At 47.9% G+C, this 17,552-nt stretch overlaps 2 protein-coding genes across 4 annotated transcripts in view; both read left to right on the plus strand.

The window, feature by feature from the left end:
- Positions 1–2,238, plus strand: part of SLC13A3 (solute carrier family 13 member 3) — a 65,388-nt gene extending 63,150 nt beyond the window's left edge. For all 3 annotated transcript variants that reach the window (XM_073236518.1, XM_073236517.1, XM_073236516.1), the window contains one exon: positions 512–2,238. In XM_073236518.1, the coding sequence (XP_073092619.1) occupies positions 512–688 (177 nt within the window). In that variant the 3' untranslated portion in view covers positions 689–2,238. The remainder of the gene's footprint in view (positions 1–511) is intronic.
- OCSTAMP (osteoclast stimulatory transmembrane protein) lies at positions 1,922–15,652 on the plus strand. The gene is given in 4 exon segments (XM_037007258.2): positions 1,922–1,998; positions 11,202–12,204; positions 15,132–15,486; positions 15,489–15,652. Coding segments are annotated over 4 exon segments (1,494 nt in total). The 3' UTR covers positions 15,548–15,652.
- The last annotated feature ends 1,900 nt before the right edge of the window (positions 15,653–17,552 follow it).

The raw sequence follows: 17,552 nt of genomic DNA on the forward strand, positions 1-17,552 counted from the left end.
ATGATTTCAGTTATTTGTGGAATATGAAAACAAAGCAAACCAGAAGGAACGAAACCGCATTAGACTCATATAGACACTGAGAAGTGGCTGGTGGTTACTAAGGGGGAGGAACTGGGGTGGGTGGTTGGGGGGAGGGTGATAAAAGGGCACAATTTGCAATCACAGTAAGCTGATCACAGGGACTGCTGAACTGCTGTGATGTACATTTGAAAGCAACATAAGACTGTATATTAACAATACTTTAATTTAAAAAATGGGAACAATAACAAAAATAATAACCCTCATAGGGTTGCTTTCAGGGTTAAATGACATCCCTATGACAACTGCATGGTGCAGTACCTGACACCTGGAAACCCCTCCATGAATGGGACATTTGCAGTTCTCTGAGGAGCAGCCTAGGATAGCACCCTGGCTCCATCACTCAGCTGCTGTGAGATCTTGGGCGAATGACTTCCTAACTCAGCCTGGGTTTTCCCATCTGTACAAAGGGTCGTTCTGGGCTCCATTTCAGGTGCGGACTGGCCTCCTGATGAACCTGATGGGCGTGCTGCTGCTCAGCTTGGCCATGAATACTTGGGCACAGACCGTTTTCCAGCTGGGCACCTTCCCGGACTGGGCCAACATCCACTCAGCCAACATCACAGCACCGCTATCTGCCTTGGCCAACAACACATCTCGGACCCTCTGAGTCCCCCTTGGAGACTGTCGTCGGGCTGGGCCCTTTCAGAAGGCTTTGGCCATCACCTCTTGCTGGGACTCTACAGGATGATCAAGCAGTTACTTTCTGTGACCCAGCATGCAGCAAGCAAGGGTGGCCTCCAGCCGATCCACAGGTTTATTATCTAGGACACCTTCTCCTCTCATGTGCAGTTCAGGGCCCAGATATCCCCAGGTCTGCTGCCTGAGAAACAAGCTCCTTTATCTCTGAGCTGTTATGTGGTTAGGATGCAAGAAAGCCCAATTTTAGCAATAATAAACAAACCTGGAGTGGCGTTTGTCTTGAACACTTGGGATAGGAGGCCACCTGTCCCCATGGGTATGGTTAACATCGCCCCTTGACTGCTTTGGGTTATGCTCTGGAGAGATCATCTCGCCTTTAGGGATACCTCCCTTGGAGAGGCTTTGGGATGACCCCAACCAGTGTTCCAGATGTTCTCAACCAGTGTGGGTTCTGCTTGGGTGGTGCCCACTCTGTGCCAGTTGTGGGAATATTACCCCTGTTGATACCCAGCCCCCAGAGTTATTTTCAGTCCCTGGAGGCAGGGAGAGGGGCAGATGACTCCCTGCGAACATGGAAACTGCAGTCTCCTTGCTGCTCCCCAAGCACACCAAGGGGAGATCTAGAAACACCAGCTAATATCTCTACCCAAGCTATTTAGGATTTTCCTATTTAATCTGATTCAGGTCTGCCATAGTCCTGGGCCCTGTGCCTTCACAGGTGACGCATAGCCCACCAGCCAGGAACCTCCTGCCCCAGGGAGGGCCCCCGGGGCCTTGGCAGCTGCCGGTACTTCTTGCTCCAGCAGCTGCTCTTTACCTCCCTACCCCTACCCCAAGTGGTAAGCATGTTTGATCAGCAAAGGCCACATCTTTCAGAGGTGAGAGAAAAGTCAAAAGATAAACTGAGGCCTTATAAAAGACCAGGGTAAAATGTCTCAAGCAGGCAAAAAAATCATAATCCTTTTCTGCAGACAGGGAAACTGGGAATGCCCTGAGCCAGCAGCTTATGGGGCTGTGCTAGAGGATTTGTTCCCTCGTTTCCCGCAGAAGCATCTGGGCCTCCCCAGTGAACAGCCCAGTACTGGGCTGTCAGGCATGCAGGAAGTGCCTGAGGGATGAGGGGCCCAGCATTAGCCCAGCAGGAGGAAAGGCTCCAGCCGAGGCTCCTGGCAGCCATCACCCCTTCCTGTGTCTCTAAGGGATGAGGTTCCCCATGCAGAGCAGCGTGGGCAAGGAAGGCAGCACCCAGAGGCTGAACTCACCCTCAGTGCAGCACAAGTGAGTCACGGATGTGAGCAGGAGGAGGCCCCTGAGTTGCAGGCTGAGCTCTGCTTCCTTCCCCTGTGAGTACGTCAGTATTGAGTCACAGTTACAGCCCATGGGGGTGCTGGGCACTCCTGTGGGACAGGGGAGGGGGAAGTTCATTCACAGAGAGACCCATGGGACTTGTAACCAGAGGAATCCTGATTTCCTATACTTCTGATTGAACATGCTGTAAAATAAAGAATGTTAATCATTCTAGGCCTGGAGATCATTTGCCTTTCTCGACATAAAAGATCTTGAAAGCCCAAAATTCCTGAGCTGGGGGTTCTATAGAATTGGCTCCCCGACTTCACTTCCTTACCCATCTCCCCTGTACATCCACTTCAGCCACACCCTCAACCCTCCTGCCTCAGGGCCTTTGCATGTGCTGTTCTCCTGGCCTGCTGTGCTCACTTTGCTCCCCAATATTTCCTTATTTCCTCACTTTATTCTTATCTCTGCTCAAATGTCACATACCCAGAGAAGCTTCCCTGAATGTCTGGTCTAAAATAATCATCCTCAGAAGTTCTCTATTTCCTTACACTACTGTATTTTTCTTCTTAGTATTTAGTCAAGGCATTATCTTTATTTTTCTGATTTGTTAACTTTTTCTCCTTCTAGAATATGTACTTACAAGAATACAAACTTTATTTTGTTCAGTCCTATAGCTCCAGTACCTAGAACAATTTCTGGCACATAGTAGGTGCTCAGTAAATATTTGATAAACAAAGCTATACCAGAATTTTGAGAAAGCAATCTCACCCTCTGATGTGGGGTACATTTGGTCAGTTTCTTTGCTCATTTATTCTTCTATTTATCCAACCACATTTATTTAGAACCTGATTATGTGTTGATTCACTGTCCCTATGCACATGGAACTTGTGTTCTAGCCAAGGACACAGGCAGTAGGCAGGTAAATAAATAAATAAAATTACTCTGGGTCATGATGCAGGCTAAGGAGAAAATGGAATTGGCCTATGTGGCAAACTGACTCAGAAGCTACTTTAGCCAGAGTGATCAGGGAGGACTTCTCTGAGGAGGTGGCATTGGGCTGAGACCAGAAGGAGCCATATACTCAGGGCAGTACGGGAGGAAGGGAGTGGCAGGGTGGTGCAGAGTCATTGGAAATATACCAAGGACTGGTATGGGATACATGAAAAGCACGTGGAAGTCAGGATGGACAAAACCGAAACACCTGTTTCAGTTACCTATGGCTGCACAACAAACCCCCCAAAACTCAGGGCCTTAAAACAGCATCTTATTGGCTCATGTTTCTGCATTTGAGCAGAGCTCTGCAGGATGGTTTTGTCTCCATGCTGTGGCTGGGGCCACTCAGCTGGGAGTTTGGCTGGAGCCTGAATGTCCATGATGGCCAAGGAGCCTCCATGGGCCTCTGGGCACAGCACTGGACTTGTTGGAAGGCAAAAGCAGAAGTTACAGGGGGCCCAGGGGGTCAGTCCTGCCACGTTGTGTTGGTCACAGGTTGGCCTGGTTTAAGGGGAGGGAAATAGATTCCACTCCTTGATGGGAGGAGCAGCACCCACTTACAGAGAAGATAGCATGTTGGCCACCATCTTTGGAGGATTTCTACCATGACACCCAAGAGAAAAATGAGTGAACGATATGACTAAGCCATTCTGGAAAGGGATATCTAAATGGCCAGCAGCTTTACAAAGAGATGCTCAGATTCACATGTAATCAGATCGATGCAAGCTAAACCAAGACTCAACAATACACCAGTCAGACTGGCAAAAACTAGAGAAGTGGACAATAGATGATGGTGAAACGAGAGGACACAAAAACCTCCACGCTCTGTGGGTGAGGCTATGAACCGTTCTGATCATCCTGCCTAGCAACCCAGCAGTAATGAGAGAAGTTTATTATCAACATTACCTGTGAAGACAGTGGAGAAGTATATTTGTGCCACTGTTGTTTGAGGTACCAAAGAGCTGGAGGCCACCTATATGACCACGATCTGGGGAAGTGGGTGATTAAGTAAAACACGGAGGAAGCACACTGTGGGAAACAGCAACACGCAGAAGCAATAAACGATAGGCACACAGAGCGATAGGATGGACACATACGTATCCCAGTGCACACACCTAAAGTATGACATAGAGCTAAGTGGGCACAGGGTTGGAAGGGCTGGTGGCAAATGGAAAAAAAGATGAAAAGAAATCACTGAACAAGGGGCTCAGTAGCCACGCTGAACTTCTGGCTCTACCCCAACACACTGTGCTGCCTAAAGCAGATCCTCTGCTGTTTTGTAAAAGATGACGGTGTGAAGTCTCGGTCTCAAAGGGAGACAGTAAGCGCATACACTAGCTTACCTGAGGAGAGTTGAGTAAAGGGTCTACCTAGTTACCTAGTGTGGAGAGAGGGTAAGGAAACCCCAAGGGGAAGTGCAGGCCTGGTGGGGGGAGGAAGGCTAGACATGGAGAAGCACCTCCCAGCCCCAGGTTTGAAGGAGGCAGAGGCCCCCCTGCAGTTGGCACCTTTAGTCCAGGGATACATCCAACCCCTGATGGCTCTGTAGGGACGGAGCTGCCCTGGGTCTTTGTCTCCTTCCTCCCTCAGCTCTCCTGGGAGGGGCTTCCCAGTGGGCAAATCCAAGCACACTGGTGGGGGTTCTCTCGAGAAGCAGAGGCAACAGCGTGTGTAGATACGCGTGTATACTCAAGAATGAGTCAAACAGCAGTCAGCTGGCAGAATTCCTTCTTGCTCAGGGGAAGTCAGGCTTTTGTTCTATGCAGACCTTCAACTGACTAGATAAGGACCACTGCATTATGGAGAGCACTTTGCTTTACTCAAACTCCATTGATCTCAACATAAATTTCTTCCAAAAACACACTCACAGAAACTTCTACAATAACGTTTGACCAAATATCTGGATACTGCAGCCGAGCCAAGTTGACATGTAAAACTCACCATCACACCAATAGAAGCCAGAAGGTAAGGGGGTCCTTTGATGCAGCCCATTCAAAGGTGCAGTTACACCTCTTGAGGCGCAGGGCAGGGAGAAAAGACTGGGTCTGCAGGGGCCAACTGAGAAGACGTGGCCTGCAAAGTTTAGACCAAATCAGAGCTTGCAATTCAGTGGTCCCCAGGGCTTCATTCGGCCTAGAGTCAGGTTTCTTTTGTCCCCTTCCATGAGTTTTAAACTATTAATTCATTGCTAATATTTTAAATTCAGGAGATTTCACATTAGCTTGGGTTTATGCTTCAGTTGGAAAAGAAATATCAGAAGATGTGGCACTATGGGATCTTCATTGCTACCTCATAATAATTGTTTGGAATTGATTAGTAGGCTATACAGTTGTGTCTGAGCAGTTTGGGGGGAGCCATCAGCCCGTGTTGGAGGGGGCAGAGCAGAAGCATTTATCTATTGTTTACTGGGCACTTTACAAACATACATAGAACTTAATTTGGACAGTGGACTCCCTCATTTGCCACAATCCCCACCACTCCTTATTACATCACCTTCCTGGCCTCTGAAGGCATTTGAATTAATGGCTCTTGAGCTTCATGATCTGTAAGGTCCATTTCAGCTTCAGAGGCCATAGGTTCTAGTGGCTTAGAGCAACACTTCCCAACAGAACTTTCTGTAATGATGGAAATGGTCTATATCTGCCATGTACAATACAGTAGCTACTTGCTATGTGTGGCTACTGAACAACTGAAATATGGTTAGTCCATTGAGTTGGGCGGTAAGTATAAAACTCACACCAGATTTTAAAAACGAAACACAAAAAAATGAATCATTTTTATATTGATTATATGTTGAAAGGATAATATTTTTTATATATTAGGTTGAATGAAATATTTTATTAAAATATTAAATTCAAATTTTTTTAATTTCATTTTTTATGAAATTAACTTTACAAGGTTAATAAATTAATTTTATGGCTCCTAGAAAATTTTTACTTATACATTAGGTTCACATTATGTCTCTATTGGATAGCCCTGTCTATTTGGTAGTATTTTGGCCACCTCTCCATATTCCCAGACCAATTGGATGTGGCCACATTCTAACCCATAGGCTGTAAAGTTCAATGACTGTCGATAGTCTGTGGGTCCCCGATTCCGATCCTAGCTCTGGGTGCTTCCCGCTTCCTCTTCCTCTTCTGTCTTATGGTTCTGAATCTGCCACCCAGGAATTCCCCTCAGCAAAGCTGATTCCGTTTTTGGTGATTCAGAAGCCCCTTCTGAATGTTGTGGGATTCAGTCGGGCCAGCCTTATCGAGGCAGAAGGGACTGCCTACATGTGCTGACAGAAGCCAAAAATACCTTCTGCCCCTTCCCTCCCTAGGTCCGCATCCTCACAGATCGTAGCCATCCACCAGAGGCCCTCGGGATATGACCAAGACGGTCCTCAGATAATCAGTTCCCTGCAGCCTGCGCAGCAACTGGCCAAATACTGGTGTCTGCCAGTACCACTCCTTTCTGACCACTACAACGCCCTGAAGTTTCCTGTGTGGAACCCAGGCCAGAGACCTGAGGCCTATAGAGTCGGGTCTGAGCAGCCTGGGGAGAACCATCAGCCCAGGTTGGAAGAGCAGGGCAGGAGCATTTACCTACTGTTTACTGAAAACTCTACATACATTACTTCATTGAATCCTCAAACAACCCTAAGAAGTAGGTACTAGCATTCTCATTATATAGAGTTGACAATAAGTTCAGAGACAGACAGCATCCTGCCCAAAGTCACAGAGCACAGTAAGTGGCAAAGCTGGCACTCAAGCACAGATCTGCTGCCTCCAGTCCAAGACCCTGCCGTTCAGAGGAACAGCTGGACAGCTCCCTGTGTCAGTCCAACTGAGTTCCCTGCAGAGGTGGTAAATCGGTGGCCCTCATTCTGGCTTTGACCCATAGACCTGTCAAGACTGGCCTGACAATGGTCTTTCTTTTTTTTTTTAATACTGGCTTTAAAAATCTGGAGACTTCTACATAAAAGTGGGAATGACTTGCATCTTTGGAAAAATTGGAACTTTGTTGTGGGATTCAGTTGGGCCAGCCTTATGGAGGCAGAAGTGACTGCCTACATGTGCTGACAAAAGCCAAAAATACCTTCTGCCCCTGGTAACACTAGGCTTCCTTTTCAGGGGACTTCAACCCTCAGCTGGAGCAGAGGAGAAGCTGCCCTTTTTGAAGGGCCTATGCATGGCAGTTTACCACTATTTCTACCTGTAGGCTTTGCTCCTAACCTTAGCTGGTCAGCCCCACAGGTGTGTGTGTCTCCTGCTCCTGGTCTCTGTGGGCCCATTCCTTTGCAGACTTGGCACCTGGCCTGGCTTCCTGGAGGGGCTCATGATCTGGGAAGGGTGTAAGGCCTCTGAAGGCCACAGGTGTCTCATTCTATTGTGTGACTATGAGACTATCGCTTCCCCTATCTGGGCCACTAGACTGCTGGACACCCTCTTTCAGGCCTGAGCAAGTAGCTCAGGCCATATGTCCTTATAAGGGAAAATGACAGGGAGTCTGGAACACTGCCTAGGTGTGCACCCTCACTGGCCCATCCTGCAGTGCAGGGGCTGGGGGCTCAGGAGAGGACTCCTGAAGCAGGCAGCCTTGCTGGCAGTGATGGGCAGAGATGCTGGGAGAGAAGTGACTGCTTTTCTGGAGGGATTGGAGTTGAGAATAGCCTGGAAGTGCACCTGCAAGGCAATGACTGCAGCAGAGGGAGTCCACACTTCCTGAGCACCTATTCTTTGCAGTGCCGGCTCATGCGGGTCTCCCTCTGCACCAGTAGATTCTGGGTCAGGACAGTGGGGTTAAACTGTGGCTCTACTTCTTACTAGCCAAGTGGCTTGGTTAAGGGGCTTAATTCCCTAGGTCTCAGTTTCCTCAACTAAAGGATGGAAATGAAAGTCCCTACCACAAAGGGTTGTTGGAAGTACAGATTCAGTGAATTGGAAAAGAAACTGTTTAGAAATGTGCCTAATACTTAGCAAGTGCTCAATAAATGTTAAATATTATTATCATGACTTTCTTTTAAGAGAAGGAAACTGAGACTGAGATGTGGTCACCTGGCCAAGATCACACAGCTAGGGAGAGAGAGAGCTGTGGTCTGAAGCCAGGTTCACGTCAGGCTAAAGACAAGGTTGCTGGAGAGGAAGTCTCCGCTGAGGTCCAATGGTTCCCTGTGAGCTCCCACATCCGAAGAGGTAAGGATCAGTGGCCTGTGGGGCACATAACTGTGGAGAGAGAGGGGAAGCTGAGTATCGCTCTAGTCCTGACACAACCACTAATGAATTCTGTGGCTTCTCTGAGCCTCAGTGCCCTCCTCTGTGAAATGGACTGATTCTAACTTCCTGTTCTCAGGATTAGAGAGATGTTGCTCAGAAAAATCTCTTTCTCTCTTCCCACACCTCCCACCAGCTCTTCCCCAGCAGAAGAGGACAAGGCAGTTTGCCCAGCCCCCTTGGAGGTGGGCCCAGGCAGGGCGGGGCAAAGAAACCCGGAGGGCTTAATTACAGACAGAAAAGCAGAAGTGACAGGGCCTCCCGAGTCCTAGTGAATATTATTTCCCCCACTTCCTCTCCACCTGCCATCACTGCCAGAGCACGTCTGCTGATCCACTGCTGTTCAGGAAACATGAGGACCCTCCGGGGGACAGCTGAGCATCTCAGGAGGACAGGGTAGGCCTGGGGACCTTGGACACTGGGGACCACAGACAAGGAAGCAGTCAGCAGTCAGGCATGATGGGTATGAGCTGAGACCTCAAGTTCTGCCATTCCCTGGCTGTGTGACCTTGGAAAAACCCTCACGGCTTTGAGCCTCAGTTTTCCCATCTATGAAATGAGAGTAATAATAATGTCTACACGATGACTGGGAGAACTGAATGAGAAAATGCACACAGAGGGCTTGCTACTGGGCTCTGCTGAGAGTACACACACAGTAAATGACAGCTAGTTTCCTTATCATTTACAACACTCCGCACCAGCCTTGGCAGCCAATGGGACTTAGAACTGGTTTCCCATTCCAAGATCGTTTATTTATTGCTATTATTTTAACAGCTACCATGTTCCGAATACTAACTATACAGTAAAGTGGGGGGAGTTGAATGCAAATTAAAATGCCTTCAAGGGCTTGGGAGGCCATAATTCATCATCTCTAGCCTCAGGTGGGTCTTCAGTGCTGCCCAGCACATACATCACTTCCCTAGTTCATTGATTTTCCTACTTCCCTGGACAAAATGGTTTTATTCCTTTTCCTTCATCTTCAAGCTTCCATCACCTCATCCAGCATCCTCACCATCACTGCTGACCTTGTTTTCTGATACCTTGAGCAAACAAAAGCAATCATGCTAGAGTCAACTAATATTTATGGAGCCCCCCTACATGCCAGACACTTTTCTAGGCACTTGGGATATGTCAGTGATCAAAGGGACCAAGTCCCTGCCCTGGTGGAATTGATACTCTAGTGACAGATAATAGCTGACATGGAATTTACTATGTGGCAAGCACAAAATGACCCCCTATGAGAGACTGCTTTTATTATACCATTTTACAGATGAGAAAACTGAGGCCCAGAGAGGTTAAGAAACTTGAGCGAGGTCACACAGTGGTGAATGGTGAGGTGGGGATTTGAACCCAGGCAGTCGGGAGGTCATGCCCTTACCTGATGCTCTGTTCTGTGTATGTCAGATGAACAAATATGTAAGTGCCCACACTTTGTCCATTCAACCATCACCTGTGCCCATTTCCTCACCTTCCCACCCTCTACTAAGGATGAATGGCCCCTCCTCCTTTCTGAGGCCAGCCCCCCTTTCATGCTCTCTGTCTGATGCCCTGCCACCCACTATCACTCCAGTGAGCCTCCCGTTCAACAGTGTCCCCTGCCTTGATTGGCAAACCTGTCAGAGTTTCTGCCATCTACAGTGCACTGCGAAATGACTTGAAAGATGCATCTGCACTTGTGTCTCACATTCTTTTCCTTCCAGTCTCTCCTGGGTCCAGTTTATTTAGGTTTTGGTCCCAAATACCACCAAACTATCCTTATCCAGCCCATCAATGACCTTCACATGGCTGAATCCAACAGTCATTGTTCAGGGCTCACCAGCAGCAATTGACACATTTGATCACTCTCCTCTTGATGCATTTTATTTACTTGGCTTCCCAAGAACAGCACTTTGCGTGGTTTCCCCAAGTCTCCTTTGCTGGTTCCTCCTCTTCTCCCAACCTGTTAGCCCCGTAGTTCAAGGGCTCTCTCCTCCCTGTCAGCATGCGGTCTTGAAGAGTCACATCCTGCCCCATGGCTTTAAATACCATCTATAAATCAGTGACTCCCAACCTTACCTCTCCAGCTTGACGGCCCCTCTGAATCCACATTCTCAACAGCTCTGCTGAAGGGTTAAATTGGTACTTCAAATGTGAGGTTCCAAACCGCGTTCCCTCTCTCCCCTCCACTCAAACCTGCTTCAGCCACAGATTTCCAGTCTCAGGAAACTACACGTAGGCCCTTTCAGTTGCTCAGGCGCCAAACCTCATTGTCGTCCTTGACTCCCTCATGCCCCACAATCAATCCGACTGCTGATCCCATTGGGGCTTCTCATCAAATGTACCCAGAACCCAACCTCATCTTACTGTTCTACTGCCATCCCTCTTTAAGGTAAATGAACTTTGTTAAATGAATAAATATAAAAACAATTGAGTAGAAAAGTTCCTCAGAGGTCAACTAATCCACTTGCCCCTTCCCTCCTCCTTCCCAAATAATAGAGGAGACACTGAGGTCCATAAAGAAGGGACGTCCAGGTTCACACAGTAAACCAATCAATACTACAAAATCCAGTGAAATACTGTCTCTCTCTCTCTCTCCAGATTTCTCTCTCTTATCTGTGCTTGTCTTTCCACAACTCTTTCATTCCCTTGGGCCTGTTGCCCCCACAGAACTGGAATGATGGATGCAAGCAGGCCACATTCATCCTCACATCCTCAGGAACTGCACGGCTCTTCCCTGGCGACTCCAGTGAGAATAATCCTGGGGAAGGCTCTGATTGGTTCCGCTTAGGTCATGTTTGCAGTAGACTACTCCGATTGGCCCACCTGGGAAGAATGTTCACCGCTGTGTCTAAAGGGATGGAGCCTGTTAACAGTTGAAGGGTTTGGGGTGGAGGGGCATTGGGTGCCAGCCAATCCCCCACCCTCCTGATAGAGGTTTCCCGATTTCCTTGTGTGCAGGTGGAGATTCTGGCACGTGGGGATCTGCAAGGCCCTTGCCCCCCTGCAGGCCGCCTGGTTTGCCTTCTCCCAGCCTGTCCCAGCCAGCTGTGGCCAGCTGCTGACCCAGCTCCTCCTGTGTGGTTCTCTGGCTGCTGCAGCCGCAGGTCTGGCCCACCACTGGCTGGTGTCCTCCCTGCTTTATCCTCTGAGGCCCTCAGCCATGGTGGCCTCTATCTGTGGCCTCGTGGTCTTCCTGGGCCTGGGCCTGGTGCCCCCAGCTCGCTGCCTGTTTGCTCTCAGCGTGCCCACCCTAGGCACTGAACAGGGCCGCCGCCTGCTCCTATCCTGGAGTACGACCACCCTGGCTGTTGCCGTGGTGCCCAACATCTTGGCCAATATTGGTGCAGCTGGGCAGGTGCTGAGGTGTGTCACTGAGGGCTCCCTTGAAAGTCTGCTCAGCACCACTCACCAGCTACATACAGCGTCCAGGACTCTGCGCCCTACCAGTCAAGGGGGCAGCCAGGGCCTGACACTCCAGGCCCAGGGCAACGGCTCTGCCTTCCGGCTTCACATGATCAGAGTCACTGAGAAGGTCCTGGAGGACTTCTCTGGTCTGGGATCCCTGGCCCGCACTGCAGTCCTGGGGACCCAGCGGGTGGTCACAGGGCTCTTTGTGCTGGGCCTTCTGGTGGACTCTGCCTGGTACCTCCATCGCTACCTGACTGACCTACGGTTTGATAATGTCTATGCTACCCAGCAGCTGACTCGGCAGCTGGCAGAGGCCCAGGCCACACACCTGCTGGCCTCCCCACCCGCCTGGCTGCTCCAGGCAGCGCAGCCGAGGCTGTCCCAGGGGGAGCTACTGAGCTGTCTCCTAAGGCTGGGGCTGCCCTCCCTGCTCCTGATGGCCACAGCTGTGATGGTGGCCACAGACCATGTGGCCTTTCTCCTGGCACAGGCAGCTGTGGACTGGGCTCAGAAGTTGCCCACTGTGCCCATCACACTCACGGTCAAGTATGATGTAAGTGCAGTGAGGGGAAGGCGTGCATAGAGTCATTTCCTTGGGGGAGAGAGTAGGGTCCATTAAACCCTTGACTACCATTGAATTTCTTTCACCTTCAATCATAGCTTTTGGGTAAGGTAAGGGACCCAGGGGCATTGGCAACAAACTCATTTAATGCCCACCACAGCCCAATGCAGTGGGTTCTGTTCTCACCCGTACTGCAGGTGAGCACACTGGTACCTAAAATAATTTGTCCCCCAGGGTCACTCTCTTCACAAGTGACAGCATGCCCTAACCTCACTTTCCTCACTTGTACAAACTGGATCAATTCCCCTTACCCTACATGGTTACTGAGAGTCTTAAAATGTGATGGTCTCAAAAGGACGTCGGAAGCTCCAGGCCGCATAGGAGAAGTTTAATAAACAGCAACTGTTATTTAGAGTTCACATCTGTATATACCAGACTGGAGAAGGGTTTAGGAATGGTCTATGACAGGAGTCTGCCAGCTGTGGCCTGTGGGCCAAACCCTGCTGGCTTCCTGTTTTTGTAAATTAAGTTTTATTGGAACACAACCATGCCATTTTTGTATGTATTGTCCGTGGCTGCTCTACAAGTTTGAGTAGGTGCATCAGGGACTATATGGCCTATAGAACCTAAAATATTTACTATTTTAGTAGAAATATATAAAATATTACTATCTATGTACCACTGGATATATTTATTGTCTCATCAAGATTTGTGTTTTTTTATCTTTTCTTGTGCCACAAATCTTTTTTATTTTTTTATTTTTAATGGTGAAATCTCATACAAAAGTCCATTGCATAAAACCAGTGTTGGACTCTGAGCTAATAATATTAATAACTGATATTTATTAAGTACTTACTGCATACTAGGAAAGTGTTTTTCAAACTGCACAAAATGAATTTAATCAATTTAGGAGGTCATGGCCAAGGTTTTTTTTAAATAAAATAGACTAGACCAGAAACGTGTTAAGAGTACATTGTAGGTGACAAGAGTAGGTATTGTTTTATAAAATTTTTTTCAATCACAATATAATCTGTGCTTAGAACGTGCTGTAATATGCATTTCTTATAGGAGTTTACGGTAAAGAAATGTGTCAGGCAATGTTCTAAGTATGTTACCTGATATACTGTATTTTATCAAATCTAAGATGCCATTGATTTCAAGTCTCATCATTATTTTATGTATCATTAAGAAAGAAAATGCTGTCAGTTAAACCATGGCACAATGCCTCTTATCATTTAGAATGTAAAATTGTACTCACATGAAGTAGTTCACTTATTATTTAACATAGATTTATTTTATCATCTCTCTCTCTCATGAATAGCTAAAAGGAAAAATAGTGCAGTAATTCTGTGAAGATTTCCCTAAAACATCTTCCCACTCAAGCCTGACTCTTCTGATTGATTCTGGCCAAGATGTCAGTGTCCATGGCTTTTCACCTAATATTGTTCTATGTGCCTTCAAGAGCACTGGTGATGCCTACCATCTCTCCAGAACTTTCCTCCAAGCTGGGAACACCCAAGCTTTGATGCTGGCACCCTCTGATCCTCATAGAAAGCATGAATTGGCGCAACTGGTAAAAGCAGTAACAAGTCGTATTGATTCAAAGACACATCTTGACCTCAAAGATGCTAAAATGTGAAGAAGAAAAAAAAGAATCCCAGGACTGATGTAATAAGATAGCTCATTTAATTGTCACTGTTATCCTGTTAGATAGGAGTTACTATCATCGCCATTTTACCGATGAAGATACTGAGGTTCAGAGAAGGTAGGGAACTTGCCCAAATTCATCCAGCCCATGAGTGGCAGGACCAGAGTTGCGCTGTAACTTTCGTGGGCCCTAGGCGCCTTCCTTTCATGGAACCCTTTCTCCTTAAAAAGTAATGACAGCATTGGCATAATGACAAATCTATTATTATATAGCGAAACATGTTCTTCAACTTAAAAGTTCATTTTTAAGTTGAAGAACATGGTTCAACTTAAAAATGAACTTTTATTCTGATTTTAAAAGAAAACAAAACATTTGTGTAGGCCCGTAAATGTTCTGTGGGCCCCCAGCACTGTGCCTATTGGAGAAGTTAGAGCCCAGATCCAGCATCCAACCCAAGTAATCCGGCACCAGAGTTCAAGAGGTTAACCTCTGCCCTCTCTGCCTCTCTAGACTTCTCCAGGATACCCCATGGAAGACTGGAGAGTCTAGTGCTTGTGAATAGGATATTGGGACACACCCTGGCTGGGACTGACCTCTGGCTCAGCCACGTGTAACCCCACTATAAGATCTCAGTTTCCCCATCTTTTAACTGAGGCTTGTGCTGGGTGCAACCTCACAGAATTGTGCTTGTTCGGTGGAAAAGACATCTAAAGCATTCACTAAGGGCTCGGCAAAGAGTAAATGCTCTTAACATTGATTTGTTTTTTCTAAGAACACAAAAAGTATTCTACAGTATTCTGTTCAGAGAGTGTACAGGCATCCCCTGCATATTATTACCTATTTTCCCTAACCAACAGAAATCCGCAGAGGATTTTTGCTTCTACAAAAAAAGCCATTACTGTAGTAATGCAGGTCCTTCCTCAAAGCAAAGTGGTGAAACAGTTTTTGGAAAGCAGTGGATACTCTCAGCTCCATGAGCTATTTCAGCTTATGAAAGATTTCACAGAAACATTGCTTTCCAATAACAAGGGAAATCTGTTATTATAAAAATAGCATCTGTACAGTACTTTCATTTGGCAAAAAAGCATGCTTCAGGTTCCTGATCTTGTTTGATCCTCCTCAACCCCAGGAGGCAGGGGTAACCTCCGTGCCCATTTTGCAGATGAGGGCAGGCTGGACCCATCCAGCCCGGCAAGTGTCTGCAAGTGGTGGGGGACAGGGAAGGGCTGGAGCATCATCTGTTGACTTGGCTTCTTTCTCCCTTTTGAAGGCTGCCTACACAGTCCTGGGCTTTGTCTCCTTCCTCTTCAACCAGCCGCCTCCAGAGAGTACCTTCCTCTCCACCCACAACTCCTTCCAGTGGGTGCTCCGCTTCACCTCCCCCAGCTGCCCACTGCTGCCCGCCCAGCGCCCCCATGCCGCCGCCCCGCTGGCTGCTGGGGCCCTGCAGCTCGTGGCTTGCTCCACGGTCCTCCTGGAGACCTATGCCCTGCGTCTGCGGCACACCATTGCCGCTTCCTTCTTTGTGGCCCAGGAGGCAAGGAGGGTCTGCCACCTTCACATCCAGCTCCAGCAAAGATACCGCAGGCACCGAGGCCAGCACCTGCCCCTGGAGACTCCATCCTGCTCCCAACGCCCTGGCCTGCCAGCAAGCCCCCATCATGGAGAGACAGGCCCGCTGCCTGATGGACCTTTGGAAGAACAAAGGGCAGGGGACCAAGAGGAAAAAGCTTCGGAGTCACACAGGCCTGAGTTGTAACCTTGGCCCTTCTGCTGCCTCCCTGCCTGACCCTGGGTATAGGTGGCTTCACCTCTCTGATCCTTACTTTCTACATCTGCAATGATAATGATTGATGTGACTACTTTCCACACAGGAGTGTGGTAAGGATGGAACAAGGTGCTGGGAATGAAACCTAAACCGAAAAGAACTATGCAAAGGGAAGGTAGGAGGGGTGCAGATGGCTCACTGGTCCTCCAGGCCTGTTGCTTTACCTCGTAGATGGAGACTGCGCATCATGAATGTGTCCAAACGCTCCTGAAACTTATATAGATGCCCCAGAATTCTCTGAACTTATTTATAGTAATCTAAAAGTGTCTTGATTTTATAAATAAATGTGTTTATTATATCCTGAATTAGATTATGTTATACCTTTGCTTAAAATTCCCTAGGGATTTTCCATCCAGGGTGGCTAGGGTTAGCAAATAAAAATACAGGACACCGGTTTCAATTTTAATTTCACATGAATAACAAATACGGGTTTAATATAAGTACATCATTAGGATGCACTTACAGTAAACATACTTACACTAAACCTGTATTTATTGTTTATCTGAAATTCAAATCGAACTGGGTAACCCGCCCTTTACCTGGCAACTCTATCCCCATTGAAGTTACATAATAAAATCACAGCTCTCTACCCTGTGGGCTTGACATTCCATTTTCCCTCTGGATCATTCCCTGCCCTTCTCCCACCTGCTCTCCTTCCCAGGAGTCTGACCTCTGGGAATACTATCGCCTCGGCTTCCTTGCCCTCTGACTTCTAGCTGGGCTCAGCCACTGTGAGCACCAGGCAAGCGGTCCATATGGGAGGGGGGGGAGGTGAGGGTATCTGCTGCTGCAGGCTCTGGGCTATTATTTCACATTGACATTCAGTTACCCACAGCCCCAGCTCCTGTTTGGCCTGGCAGCCCCTTGGCCATGGCTGATGTCCCCTCTGGGTTCCAACGGTTACAGTTTCCACTGTTGCTATTCTCTGGGGCCGTCACCATCCTTCCCTCAGTCCCCACCTTTATACTTCCATGAAACTCTCTTTAGTGAGTCCTCTGAGATGACAGATCTCTTTCCTGCCAGGACCCTAACTGCTGTGCTGTGCCTGGGCTCATCAAGCCCTGACCAAGCCTGCCTCTCTCTCTCTTCTTCACTGTGCCCTGGCCACGGGGGCTTAAGCCCCTTGGATGCTGCCTCGGGATAATACCCTTGCTAGTCCCACATCCTGGAACACATTTCCTTCAAGTTCTGGCATGGGCAACTTCTTTGCATCATTCAGGCATTAGCTCAAATGTCACCTCCTCAGAGAAGCCTTCTCTGACCACTCTACCTAACACTGGCCTATCCCACTTAGTTTCACTCTATCACAGGAGCCAACAAGCTGCAAGTTGCTGCCAAAGCTGAGCTGCCACCTGCTTTTGTGAACAGAGTCTTATCGGAGCATTGCCACACTCATTAGCTTAAATAACCTCTCTGGCTGCTTTTGCTATGATGGCAGATTTGAGTAGTTGAGGCAGACACTACATGGTCCCACAAGTCTGAAACATTTACTCTCTGACTTTTTAAATAAAATGTTTGCTGAGCCCTGATCTATCACATCAAATTATTTTATCATCTCTATAAATACCCTTATCAATATCCCTTCTAACCTTACACATGCATTTATCTATTTAGCTGTCCTTTTGTTTACTTGCTGGTGGGTTTCATGTCAACCCCATGAGAATGTCAACTCCATGCTGTCTGGTTCTCCGCAGTATTTCCAGCTCCAGAGCAGTCCTGGTGCAGAGTAAGAACTCAGAAAAAATTAGTTGAATAGCCTAATATCTGGAGGTGGAATTGCACTCTCTCCACTCACTGCTCCTCCCTGAAGAGTTGGGGCTTACAGAAGGGAATGTCAGGCACCAGAAACAGCCTTCATTGGGC

The sequence above is a fragment of the Manis javanica genome, chromosome 5 (genome assembly GCF_040802235.1).
Source record: "Manis javanica isolate MJ-LG chromosome 5, MJ_LKY, whole genome shotgun sequence".
Taxonomy (NCBI): domain Eukaryota; kingdom Metazoa; phylum Chordata; class Mammalia; order Pholidota; family Manidae; genus Manis; species Manis javanica.